This window comes from Dermacentor andersoni, chromosome 2 (genome assembly GCF_023375885.2).
Source record: "Dermacentor andersoni chromosome 2, qqDerAnde1_hic_scaffold, whole genome shotgun sequence".
Classification (NCBI taxonomy): domain Eukaryota; kingdom Metazoa; phylum Arthropoda; class Arachnida; order Ixodida; family Ixodidae; genus Dermacentor; species Dermacentor andersoni.
In genome coordinates this window covers 103,255,627-103,268,381 of record NC_092815.1, presented here as the reverse complement: position 1 = coordinate 103,268,381, position 12,755 = coordinate 103,255,627, and the positions used below count along the sequence as shown (strand labels likewise).

Below are 12,755 nucleotides of genomic sequence, written 5' to 3'. Positions count from 1 at the left end.
TGCGAGCCTGAGGAACAGCGCGATGAGATGATAGACTCCGCCCCCTCCCAACACCACATCACAAATGCATGTGCCAGAACTGGTAATAAAACATGTGACCTTGTGCTTGCCAACAGAACACCAGAGCAAATGAGCCACCACCACAGTGGGTGCAGACAAGTCTGTCTTAACATGTTTGGTCAAATGAAAGTTGATTACTCCGCAAAAAGATGCTGACACTCTAGACATACTCGATACACCCTCAATGCCCCTAAAGGAAAGGAGAAAGCAAATAAAATAAGAAAGGGGGGGGGAGAGGGGAAGGGCTCAGTTGTCTATAGCTATGATAACTGCTGCAGAGTCAGGTCTGTGCATTCAAATGGCTGCGACAATGTATGAAAAGGGTTAAGCATACCTCCTTTTCTTTGGTGAGCGTGATCGATGTGAACGGGAGCTGCGGGGTGATCGTGGTGACCGGGACCGACGACTCTTTCCTTCGGAGGAGACCGGGCTGCTGAGCCTGCCGCTACTGCGCTGGCTCACCCCCGACCGTACCACCAGGGGGCTTGAAATGGGCGACCGAGAGCGTGACCGTGACCGTGATTGAGAACGAGAGCGTTTACTGCGCTCTTTACGACGCTCACTCGACCCTCCACTGGACTTCTCCTGATCCTGGGAAAACACGAGAAAGAGAGAATAAGCATTTTATTGATCCAGTGCTGGGAAGACTGCTTGTTTCCCTTAGGACAAGAGGGAAGACAAACACCTGCACAGACACCTGAACATCGGTAAACTTGCCTTCATCATTCTAGCTGAAAAATTTGCCGTTGCACAAATAACTTTTTCCAAAAATTTCATTCTCTATCTGTCTCAAGCAAGTATTCCACCAAATCTAAAAACATCTGACAGCAAAATAAGGAAGACAGAATGCCAAATACATAACTATTTTACCAGTTTTAGTAGACAAAAACGGGAAAATCCTGTTTTTTGGTTATGCTAGTTGGCTAATGAGCAAAGGCACATTACACAAGGAATTAATTCAAACATGCATAACACACAGTCCAGTGCAAAAACTTTTCCGAGAAAGGGGTGAAAAATACATGGAGCTGACATTTCGATGGCAAGAAATTTCGACTTACAGTAATTTCTCGTTATAACAAAGTCAGCAGGACGGCAAGAAAATTCGTTATAAGTGGTAATTCTATATAAGCGACCACTCGAGAAAAGCTAAAGCAGTCGAGCTTTCATTGTGCCACAACTGCGAGGAAGTCAAAATACAATGTATTCTGTGATACAAAACTTTATTCAGGTGCAAGAAAAGGCAGTGAGTTCAGGCTGTTTCAAGTACTTACAGGGTGCAAGCACCGCCTGCTCTAATTTGACCAAGCAATGCACGAGGCCATGGTAGCCGCCCATGCATTCAACCTTATTTCACAGCAGGCGTAGATACTCCAACATCTGCGCCATAGTTGGCACTTCCCGTGGCCCTTTTTCCGCCGGCTCTTCATCCTCTTCGGGACCCCAAACAGTGTCAATTAGTATCTCCGCATTCATCACTGGGGCAACCACTGGAGCAGCAGCGTAAGCCAATGCAAATGTCTCGAAGTTGCCTTCTACCTCTTGGCCAGCAATTTTATGAACAGCCTCGTACAGATCGCTGCAAGTCTGGTCATCGTCGGGTCGCTGACAACGGCGCGGGAAAAGCCGGCATGCGCAAAGCAGTTGGCGACCTTTGAAGGTGCGAGTTTTTTCCATGGAAAGTTCAGCAAGTGGATCGCACCAAGGTAATCAATGTTGTACCTCTTGCTGGCATCATACGCTGTGAGCATGCACTGCAAAGCAGCCTTGTGGTACAGGTTCCGGGTGGTCTCAATGATGCCCTGATCCATCGCTTGCAGTACCGTGGTTGTGGTTGCAGGCAAAAATTACCCAGCGATCACCTTGAGGTTGTGCATCTTCCCGTGGCTCGGACAATTGTCAAGTATGAAAAGCACTTGCCAATTCATTGCGTCGCACTGTCTATCTGGAAGGTGCACATAGTCTTCAAAAATAGTAGCAGTCATCCATTCTCGCTTGTTACTTCTGTAAATGCATTCCTTGTGAATAGTTGCATTTCTGGCCTTCCCCAGTATCAACAAGGGAAGCTTGTCCTTGCCTGTTGCATTGGCACCAAGCAGCACCAGGACATGCTCTTTGCTCTGTTTTCCTCTAGATGAGGATCCGCCAGCAGTAGTGAATGTGCGATTCGGTAGCATTTTGTAGAAAAATGAAGCCTCGCCTAGGTTGTAGATGTCTTTGTCTTCATACTTTTCAAGTAGAGCTTGGAGCCGATGTTGGCGCCTTTACGTCTACAGTGTCACGGTTCACGGATGTGCTTTCGCCAAGGATTGACTTTGAGGTCATGCTGTGTTGTTTCTTGAACCGCTCAAGCCAGCCATTTGGAGGGCGAGACCTTCGGCTTTTGCAGTAAGTGCAGGTCCATGTATGGGGAGTTTGCACTGCTGGTGTCTTTCAGCCACTGTAAAGGTACACCTTCCACTTAAAGGTATTTGGAATCGCAATTCCTCTTTCTTTTCGCCAAGAAGCTCTTTTCAAAGCCATATAGCACAGCTTCCTGGTTTTTCAATAGAGTTGATAAAGTAGACGGCGATATGCCGAATTCCTTCGCGATGTCAGTTTTCTGCCGGCCACCTTTTTCTACTTCTTTTATCAGCAGAACTTCCTGTTCCAAAGTCAGACACTTTCGCCCGGAGACTGACAAAGTCATTTATTACTGTAGACCACAGAAGCACACACGGGGCAAGCCTATGAAGCACTCCGAATGACACACAATCACATGGCCTGCAGCATAGATCCAAACGCACGTGCTGTCAGCGCCAAAGTAACTGAGTGCGGTGGGCGACACAGAAGCCAGAAGCTTCAAAATGTCATCAGGGCATCTCTCTTTTCTCGTAAGGGCATGCTGGTGATGACGACGGTCACAATGGCGGGTATGCATCGGCTTCACGTGTAGCGGAAGAACGGCGATTGGAGTTGTGGAGACCAAGAAGCAGGAACCGCGGAAGGGCACCCGTTGGTGGAAGAGTGTGCTCGGAAGAGGGCAGCTTTGGAGGAGCAGAGATGTCGAAACTGGCAGTGAGGAGTTGACATGAAGGCGAATGAGAGTAGTGATTGGCGTCCAAATGGCTTGCAGACTGGAGAGCGAATGGGGAGGGAACAGCAGTGGCCACCTTTATCTGGAGGGGGGGTGGGGCGGCGGAGGTCATGAAAGACTACAAGAGTATCGTGCTGGAAAGTGCCATAAATGCCATAGCTGGAGTATGAGGTTGTTTGTTGTGCTCAAAAACCGATGAGCCGCTCGATGTGGGTACCCTTGGTACACACATTGAGCGGTGATCGCGAAAACTGAACGGTTTTGCAGTAGGGCTTTGCATCATCACAGGGCAATTTTTTCCCAAGGTAAGCAACCATGAAGTTTGCAAAACGAGTTTTTCGGTGCACCGTTGTCAACGACACTGTGCTAATTCTACGGTCCAAGTGCAGGTGTTCGTGCACAGTCGCGTCCGCACCATTGAAAAATGTCTAGGAACAAAATTCAATGACCCTACCACGCATTTAGACCGTTTGTCTAAAGTTGGATGGTGCGAATCGAGCATGACTGGCTCGAGAAAATTTCCGGGGAAACACCAGTTCGCGTTGACCCGCCATGTTGACAGCCTGACTCGCTGCTGTAGACTCCCGGATTTTTCGTGTTTTCGAAACGTTATCGGTCGATTTGCACCGTCAGAAGTGCAACGATGCTAGGGGTGGTGTTTTAGTGCGATGCAGGCCGATTATGGCAAGCGGCAAGCAAATTTCCAGACCAGCTTCCCCAAAGTTGTCTTCCCGATTTGTTAACGTAGCTCCTTGCGTCGAACATGGCCCTTATAATAGGAGGGACGCTTCTTTTGTGCTTTTCGGCACATTTTAGCACCAGAAGTGCTCTTTAGAGCAGTAAAACTTTGCTCATTGAGCTCACCTCATGGAATGCTACGGTCAGCCTGCTACGGTCAGTCTGCCCGCGGTCTTTTGACCACTTTTCGACATCCAAGAGACCGTGGTTTTCTGGCATCGCAAAGCATCAGGAAACTTTATTTTCGTGTGGATTCTATCACAGCAATGTGATTGCGATCGCATGTGATCAGCATGTGATTGCAGCAATGTGATTGCGATCGAGACTAATGGTTCAGGCGTGCTGCACCATGAAATGTGCCAGCTTCCGTTCACACTGCAGTAAACATCTGGGAGCACTTGGCACTTGCTCGGTACCCGTTACTAGGCGGTCATTGGTCGTGGGTTTGGTACTTCTGTGGTCTGTTCTGTGCCATCATAAGACTAATTCGCCGGCAGTATTAATTTGACACTGCAAGCACTAAAGGGTCTCCGCGGCTAGGCGGCGGCGATGCCTCCACTTGCTACTTCGCTTTAAGCGGATCAAGTTCTTTGTGCGCTTGGAGTAATGTTGCTTAAAAATGCATGCGTTTTGGTCAGAAGTGGAAGAAATTTTGAATAAAGTGATATTTCAAGTAAATGCGATTTTGCTATAAAATTTGAATTAAAGGGACAATACTAAGTCGACGTGGACTGTCTAAATACCATTCCAGAAACCTCGCAACGCTTGTTACGTGCCAAGAAAAGACTTACTTTACGAAAAGATTGCATCTGAAGGGTCCGAATACTTTTTCCGAAATTCAAATCTCCCGTCACCCAACCGTGAGAGTGGTGACAATGCATACACCATCACCATCTTTTGCTGCTGTCGGTGAGTAAAACGGCGCACGACACGCAGCGGTACCAAGTCAAGACAGAGCAGTGGATTTGCTGTTGCAGCTGCTTTTTGGTCAAGTGGTGTGGACCGTTCGGGCATCCCGCGACGTCCCATGGTAGTTGAATTCTCTGCTACTCGTAGTTTGTGAGAGTTTTGCGAGCCAGCAAAAGCAACGCAGCACTACGCGATCAGGAAAGTGCTCAAACAGGAAAGCATGGGCAGCGCAGAGTCGAGCAAAAACTAAACCTTTCGACCGCCTGCGTCGTTGTCAACGGTAATTTCAATGAGTTCTTTTCTAAAAATGAAATAGTAGACCTGGGCAAGTAGCATTTTATTTTGTCTTACATTACAATAGTACAAGGATGTTTTTGCAACGAGTAGTTGAGTACTAGGGACAGAATTTAACTGAGGAGTGCGTTCGTCATTGGGCAAGTGCTTCAATGTGCCGGGGGAGTCTAATTATGCCCTGCATTCACCTAAATTTCTCGATTTAAGGCTTTGTTCACAATAATATTGACGCCTTAGAGATTCTTGAGTACTAATCTATCACTTTAGCTTGACTTGGTATTTGCCTTTAGTGTCCCTTTAAAGGAAATCTACAGTATTACTGCACTGCTACGTGTACATTATATTACCTTTTTTGCCTATCACTGTATTTAGTGGACTGTTGCTGAGGTTACCACTCTTGCAGATACTACTCTGCTGTCACATAAGGCAATCGTGCAAAGCGAGCTTACTGCATCCAAAACTTTGTGAATGTTGCTGTCAATTCAATAGTGAGACAGGCATGTCTGACCAGGTTGCATGTATGATGTGAACAATGTTGTACAATCCTGAAACTATGCGAGTGCCAGCATGTGCTCTCAAATCTGTGCTTATGCATGTATACATACCAGACCAAATTGAGCTGTGAAATTACATTTGACGACTGCTGATCGCACTGTCTGCTATCATTGTTAATTTAGTACTGTCTTGCTCTCTGGGCAGAAGATTACCTGATAAAGAGTTCGAGTCTTTACTCACTCTTTGTGATTCAGAAGGTGGCAAGCACAGTGTTACGAACGCACAAAGTAAAAGTGGTGCTTGCATCCAAATGAAGATATTATAATGGAGTGACAAGTGCTATAATCAGCGCTTAGAAAGTAATGGTGGGAACATTCACCCCTCCTTGTTTAGCAGTGATGCATCATACATGGTGCCATTTGCAAGACTCATCTGGGTGGCGGATGTAGCAAGTGTTCGCTTCGTTTCTTAGTCAGTGCAAAAAGTGCAACACGAGGGACACCAAGCAAACTGACGGCACATAAAAGCAGCTTCGATTGGGCTTGTCTGACTGCACATGATTTGCTAAGATGTGCCATGCAACTATGAAGCAAGGTGGTACAAAGATGACAAAATGATTGGAAGAGCATTCATCATAAAAAGTGTGCTTATTTGAACAATGATGCACGTCCTGCAGCTGCAAACTGCAATGCAGATCAGGTTCGAAGACCCGGAAGCCACAGTATTGTTCCTTACCTTTCTGATTAGCTTCTGCCTATAGTGCTCCACTTGAGCACTGATTGAGAGGCCAGGCTTGCGTTGCCTTTTTCCCAATTCCAGCTCATCCTGAAACTTCATAACTTTCAGCTGCGTAAAAAGAAGGAAACAATGTTGCAAATCAATAAAGTAACAAGAAAGTAATAACAAAAATGTAATAACAAAAACCGCACCTCAATTTCCCGTAGCTTGGCTCTTCTTTCTTCTCCCGACTCAGTCTTCAAAAGTTCCAGTGCAGGCATGGAGTCTTGAGAGTCATCCCTTGGAGAACTCTCAAGTGGTCTGGAACCAATTACACAATGAAACAAGAAGGCTGCAACTGCCAGCATTTACCGTATTTACTCACATGATGATCGCACTTTTTTGTCAAAAAAATTTATATAGATTCAGGAGTGCGATCATTATGCAAGTTAAATTTTCCACAAAAAGAAAAAAACTTTTTTTTTCATCCCACATTTGCTGTGTGATGACAACAGGTCAACAAACAGGCAGCTGCCGCTGTAACAGTGTGAGACACCAAAACAAAAATGTCGGCCAGCGGAGCAAGCTGAATGCGCCAAACGCGATATTTTTTCTTTTCGCGAGTACATTATGTGCGTTGAAACAGTTTCTTCCATATCAGTAATTAATATTATTATTAATATTGGCAAGTTTGCGACAATAACGCAGCTATGTCCACTTTGAGGGCACAGAAATAACATTTTTATGTCACTGGCTTAGTTAGCTGCCAGGGACATAGAAACACATGGCGGGCATGCTGCGAAAACTGAGGCATTTCTATTCACTACTATCCTAATACGGCAAGTTTCTGCTAAGGGTGCGAGAATATCTTAGCTGCGTTACAAGCGTCGGCATATGAATAGGGTAGGCTTCTAACGTATCAGTGTAAATGTGGCTACTATCGTTGCCGTTTGCGATTTGTTGCAAGCCCACAAGTGCAGACGAGAGGAATCGAAAGGAGCCTTTTTGTTGTTGACCACAACCATTATAAAGCCTACAAATAATAAAGCCAAGGCAAGTTTGGTTGTAGCTCTTTCTTTTTTTTTCATGGTTATACGGAAAGTGATGAAAGGAATGAAATGGGGCACCTGCTTGAAGGGACACTAAAGCGAAACAATAAATCAGTTGAGATAATAAAGCATTGTTTGAGAACCCTGCAGGCAGTCATTTCAAAATAATAGTTTGATTATTAGATGAGTAAATGAAGGTGAAAGTATCAGTATTTGAACTTTGCGCCGAAATCCCAATGCCGGTATGTCAGTGTGACATCAGGGATTCCAAAGTATGTTTTTGCATTAGGGCCGTGTTGGCTGAGTAAAGGTTCCCGAAACTTGCCATGTTTAATATTTGGTTCCTTTAGAACAAAATGTAGTCAATCTGTACTACTATATAATTAAGTAGGCCGTAGAAGATGCCATCAAAATCCATGACGTCACAGCGACCAGGTGTGAGAACTTCAAGGAGGCGTCGCCACCCGTCTCATTCTTGCGCTTTTTCTGGTTTACCAAGCATCTTATTGTGGTAAGAGTAGTGTTTTTGGTGTCATAGAAAAATAATTTACCAATGCATAAGAAATCATTTTTCTGTTTAGTGTCCCTTTAAGAATGTTTGGTGTGTGCAGACCGCTTGGTATGTCTTGAAGAGTTGTTCGCATAGCATTCAACAGATGGTAAGCACGATCATCATTAGCTAGACTTGGCACACAACATATTGCTGTGGCAGGTTCGGGGTGCGATCATTACACGGGAAAAATAAAAAACAAATGGAATTTTGACGACAAAATTCAGGGGTGTGATCACTATGCGAGTCAGGCTCTTCATTCGTCAGGTTTCTTCTGCACCGCCAGATGATGACTCTGAGTTGGAAGATGACGCACCATGTGCTACGCTGCCGTCGCATGTGGAGAGTGCACAAGCAGTGACTGTGCTTTCAGCCGCCGTACGACCCTCTCCGAGATTCAGGCTTACGTGATTGCGCGTAAACGGAACAGCGTGCAATGGCGAATTCACGATTTCTTCAAGCCTACTGCCGAGCCCGAATAAGTGCGTGGAAATAAAGGATATAATTTTTTTTTCTTAATCTGCTTTTTCGGACACCTGTTTACTCGGAGATTTCCGCAGTCCCCGTGAGGTCCGAATAAACGGTCGGCGACTATATATATATATATATATATATACAGTAAACCCTTGTTAACTCGAAGTTTTAAAATCCGGGAAGAATTTCGAGATAAGCAGAGTTTCGAGTTAAGCAAGATGCCAAAAATTTCAGTGACCGGGTCACTGAAAGAGCCAGTAACAACCAGCACTGCTAACAAACGCTCCACAGCATGAGGGGAGCGTTTGCAATAAACGCAGAATTCCCAGGAAAAACTGAATTTTATTATTTTGGAAAGAAGAACTGGGTGATGCTTGCCTGCTTGGCGTTGGCATTCGGCGCGAGAAAAGCGTCCTCGAGCTGCTGAATGCACTGCATGAGCCGTTGTTCGCCGCCGCTGCATTCAACTTTGTTGCGGAGCAAACGTAGCAAGTTTCTTGTTTCTGCAGTTGTCGGCACTTCCCTAGGTGGTTCTTCGTCAGCGTGATCACCGTCGTTCACTGCCATTTCAACAATGTCGGCGTCGGACAACATTCCGGTAACGGGCACGTCCCACTCGTAGAGCGCGTACTCTTCAAAAGGGATTTCGCCGTCTTCGGAATCGCTGGCGCAGCCGGCAGCTTTGCGGACTTCGTCGCAAAGTTCATCGCAATCACTGAACTCGTCAATGTCTGGCTCGAGCGATTTCTCGGCGCGCGAAAAGCCTGCGTGCGCGAAACAATTGGCAATCGTCAATGGACGTACTTGTCGCCAGGCTTCGGCGATCAGGTGGACTGCACCCAGCAAATCTATTTCGTACTTCTTACCACTGTCGTAAGAACACAAAATGCGGTGCAGGAGACTCTTCCTGTAGAACTTGCGAGCAACCTCAATGACTCCTTGGTCCATTGGCTGGAGCACGGACGTCATATTAGCAGGCAGGAACTCCAGCGTGACTGCCTCCAAGTTGTTGATTTTTCCATGGCCGGGGCAGTTGTCCACAACGAACAACACTTTCCGGCCGTCCCTTGCCATTTTGCGGTCAAGAGCACGTACATACTCTTCAAAGAGCGCTGCAGTCATCCAGGCCGTTTTATTGGCGCGGTAAGTCGCATCTCTCGGGAGCCGTGCATTTCGGAAGCACCTTGGATTGAGCGACTTACCGATAACAAGCAGCGGCAGTTTTTCATCGCCGGTGGAGTTGGCTCCGAAAAGTATCGTCACTCGGTCTTTGCGCTGCTTAGCGCCTGAGCACACTTCTCCCTTCGGCGTGTATGTGCGGCTAGGCAGCATCTTATAGAACAGTGCTGCTTCGTCAAGGTTGAAAATGTCCTTGTCCGCGTAAGCCTTTTGCAGCTCAGCGAGGCGGTGGTTGCGCAAGGTGTCTGCAGCCCCTTCATCAACAGTGCCGCTTTTGCCGTGGATAGGCTTCAAGGCCACATTATTTCTTTTTTTAAATCGTTCAAACCAGCCATTGCTGCAATTGAAGTCTGTGTGGCCCATCTGCAACACCAGAGCGTCTGCCTTCTCCATCATCATTTGGGTTGTCACGGGAAGGTTGGCTGCCCTGACATTCCGGAGCCACAGCATGAGTGCTGCTTTGACGTCCGGGAATTTCGAGGCCCGAATCCACTTCCGCTCGCTGGAAAAACTTTGCTCGAAGCCATCGAAGACCTTCTGCAGATTTTTTTAAAACTGTCGAAAGCGTCGACAAGGGGATGCCGAATTCTTTGGCGATGCTTGTTTTGGATCTTCCTGCTTTCTCCACTTCCTTGATTAACGCGACTTTTTTCTCCAGCGTCAGAGACTTACACTGCTTGGGGCGGGACATCGTCGTCGTCCGTTGACCAAACACCACACACACACACACACACACACACACACACACACACACACACACACACACACACACACACACACACACACACACACAAAAACGCAGTCAACGTGTCATGCGCACAGCGCGATGAAACAAAGAACTAACAGAATCGCATACGCACAATAACGCTCGCACGTGCGAAATGCGGCGGCGCGACTACCCGACAAAACCCATGAGCCCCCGCGCGCAAGCGGCGCACACCACGTGACTGCTTCCGAGGTTACTTGACGTGGTTGATGGAAAACGGCTGCATCCGCGGGAATTTTGTATTCGCTCTTAGATCGTGACTGCGTTCGGCACTTCAGTCGGAACCAAGCGCTCGCTCGGAGCCTGTATCACCTTTTGGTAATGGCCTTTGCCTTCAGCCGTCCCGGTCAAAATTTCGAGATATCCGTATTACGCCCGAAAAATGCTTCGAGATAAACGGGTGCGAATACATAACACCTATGGGTGGGGAAGGCGCGGCGTGGAAAACTTTCGACTTAACTGATATTTCGAGATATGCGAGTTCGTGTTAACGAGGGTTTACTGTATGTATATATATATTGTATGTACATATACGTACAAAAACACAGGTTTAGCTGAAAGATGCCACTCACTCGCCATCAATGTCGTCGTCAACAGATGCTGCAGCACTGCTGGCACAGCTTGTGGTGAGGTGCACCGCTGGACTGGCTGAGGCGCCTGCCTTCCGCACGCTGCTGCTGCAGCTCTCCTCCTCCTCCTCTTCGCCCTGGTCAAGTAGGTCCCACTTGGAGGTGGTGACGGCCTGCTGGGACACCGTCTCTGGGTCGACCGTCTCCCACTTGGAGGGCACGAATTTCGCTGGCGGCGCCCTGTAACAACAATAGTGCAATTGAAGATCCAGCAAGACACACCACAATATCCCATCATTGCCATACAAAAAACAAACTAAAGAAAGGAAAAAAAAGAAGAAGAAGAAGACAAACATGTCGTCCTAATGACGCCACAGCCCGCAATCAATAATTTCGACTCGGAGAGGCTAGTTTAAACAGATGCATACATCCCAGTCATATGCTTCGATTCTTGGATACATGCAGCTGGCTTTGTCTACAGGTTTTTAAAAAATGTTATTTTGGTTATAGTGCAGTATTGCTTATGATGCGGCTATTCGTGACTCCTGTGACATTATAAGCGATCTACATTGTACAGTAGCCGACCGATTTTTCGGAGTCCAAAAATTTGGACTTGATGGATATTCCGGACTCCATAAATCACCATCAGGGTTCCCATAGAGCTAATGCACTCTCGCGACCGATTTTTCAGACAACATAAAGGCAGAAGTTCGATTTTCTGAACAAAATTTGCTGCAACAGACCAGAGCTACGAGTCAGGAAGTACGCCATCTTGAATCTTGAGCCACCTGACTAGCTTTGGATTGCACGTGAAGTGGCTTGGATCGGTATAGTAACTTGATTAGCAAGTACAGGAGGTGTCCAAATCCATGTGCCAACTGTGGCGCCTGCTTTAACAAACACCGATCTTAAAGGCCATGCTTTTGGCTGTAGCCTGCGGCGGAAGCGATTTTGAGAGCTGGAAACCAGTTATGCGTGGCCAGTTTTGGACACCACCTATGAGAGCCAGGTGATGCTCACGATAACCACCATCGTCATCAGTTTTGCCGCAGTGTCATAGGTGGTGTCGCACATGTTTTCGTCCAGCAGTGATCCGCAGGCTTTTATCCAGTACAGTGCAATTGAAATCGTCGCCTGCCCTCACTAGCCACCGTACAACATATCACTGTGGCTGTTCATTCAGCGCAACACTGACATGTTTTTGACGCCATGGCCCCTGCTTTTCACCCGCCTCCACCGAATGTGTCGAAGAAGCATGGAAAATATTCGACCATGACGCTGGACAAGAAGGCCGCCATCATCAGGTTTATCGAGCAAGGACAGAGCCAAGCTGACGTCGCAAAGGAGTTTAATATCTCCAAACAGACCTTGTCTGATTACGTGAAAAACAAAGAAAAGATCTTGTCTGCAATCGACCAGTCGCACTGCAAAACTACAAAAACAACAGGAAAGGACAACATCCGAAGCTTGAAGAGGCCTTGCAGCTGTGCTTGAATGGAGTCCTAGCAAAGAACCTCCCCGTTTCGGGCAACATGCTCAAGCAGAAAGCCGAGATGCTCGCTTTAAAAATAAGCATTCAGGACTTCAAGTTCACCAATGGGTGGATTTGTTGGTTTATGAAAAGGCACGGAGTCTCTTTCAAGAAAGTTTGCAGAGGGAGCGGTGTCGTGGATCAATCTACAGTCATGGATTACCGGACGAGTAAGTTGAAAGCTCTGCTACAAGAGTATGCTCCTGCAGACATTTTTAATTGTGACGAGACAGGCCTATTCTTCAAAATGTTGCCGGACCATTCATTTTACTTTACTAATGAGGCTTGTGCTGGTGGGAAGCATAGTAAGGTGAGGGTAACTGTCATGGTCGGGGCAAACACTATTGGCAC

The 12,755-nt window shown here is 46.9% G+C and overlaps 1 protein-coding gene across 1 annotated transcript in view; it reads right to left on the bottom strand.

Moving 5' to 3' along the window:
- Positions 1-12,755, bottom strand: part of LOC126541937 (U2 snRNP-associated SURP motif-containing protein) — a 60,967-nt gene that overhangs the window by 2,355 nt on the left and 45,857 nt on the right. Inside the window, exons 18-21 of the mRNA XM_055076697.1 lie at positions 10,877-11,113; positions 6,499-6,607; positions 6,305-6,415; positions 395-651 (exon numbers count right to left, since the gene is read on the bottom strand). Coding sequence (XP_054932672.1) covers positions 395-651; positions 6,305-6,415; positions 6,499-6,607; positions 10,877-11,113 — 714 coding nt within the window. The remainder of the gene's footprint in view (positions 1-394; positions 652-6,304; positions 6,416-6,498; positions 6,608-10,876; positions 11,114-12,755) is intronic.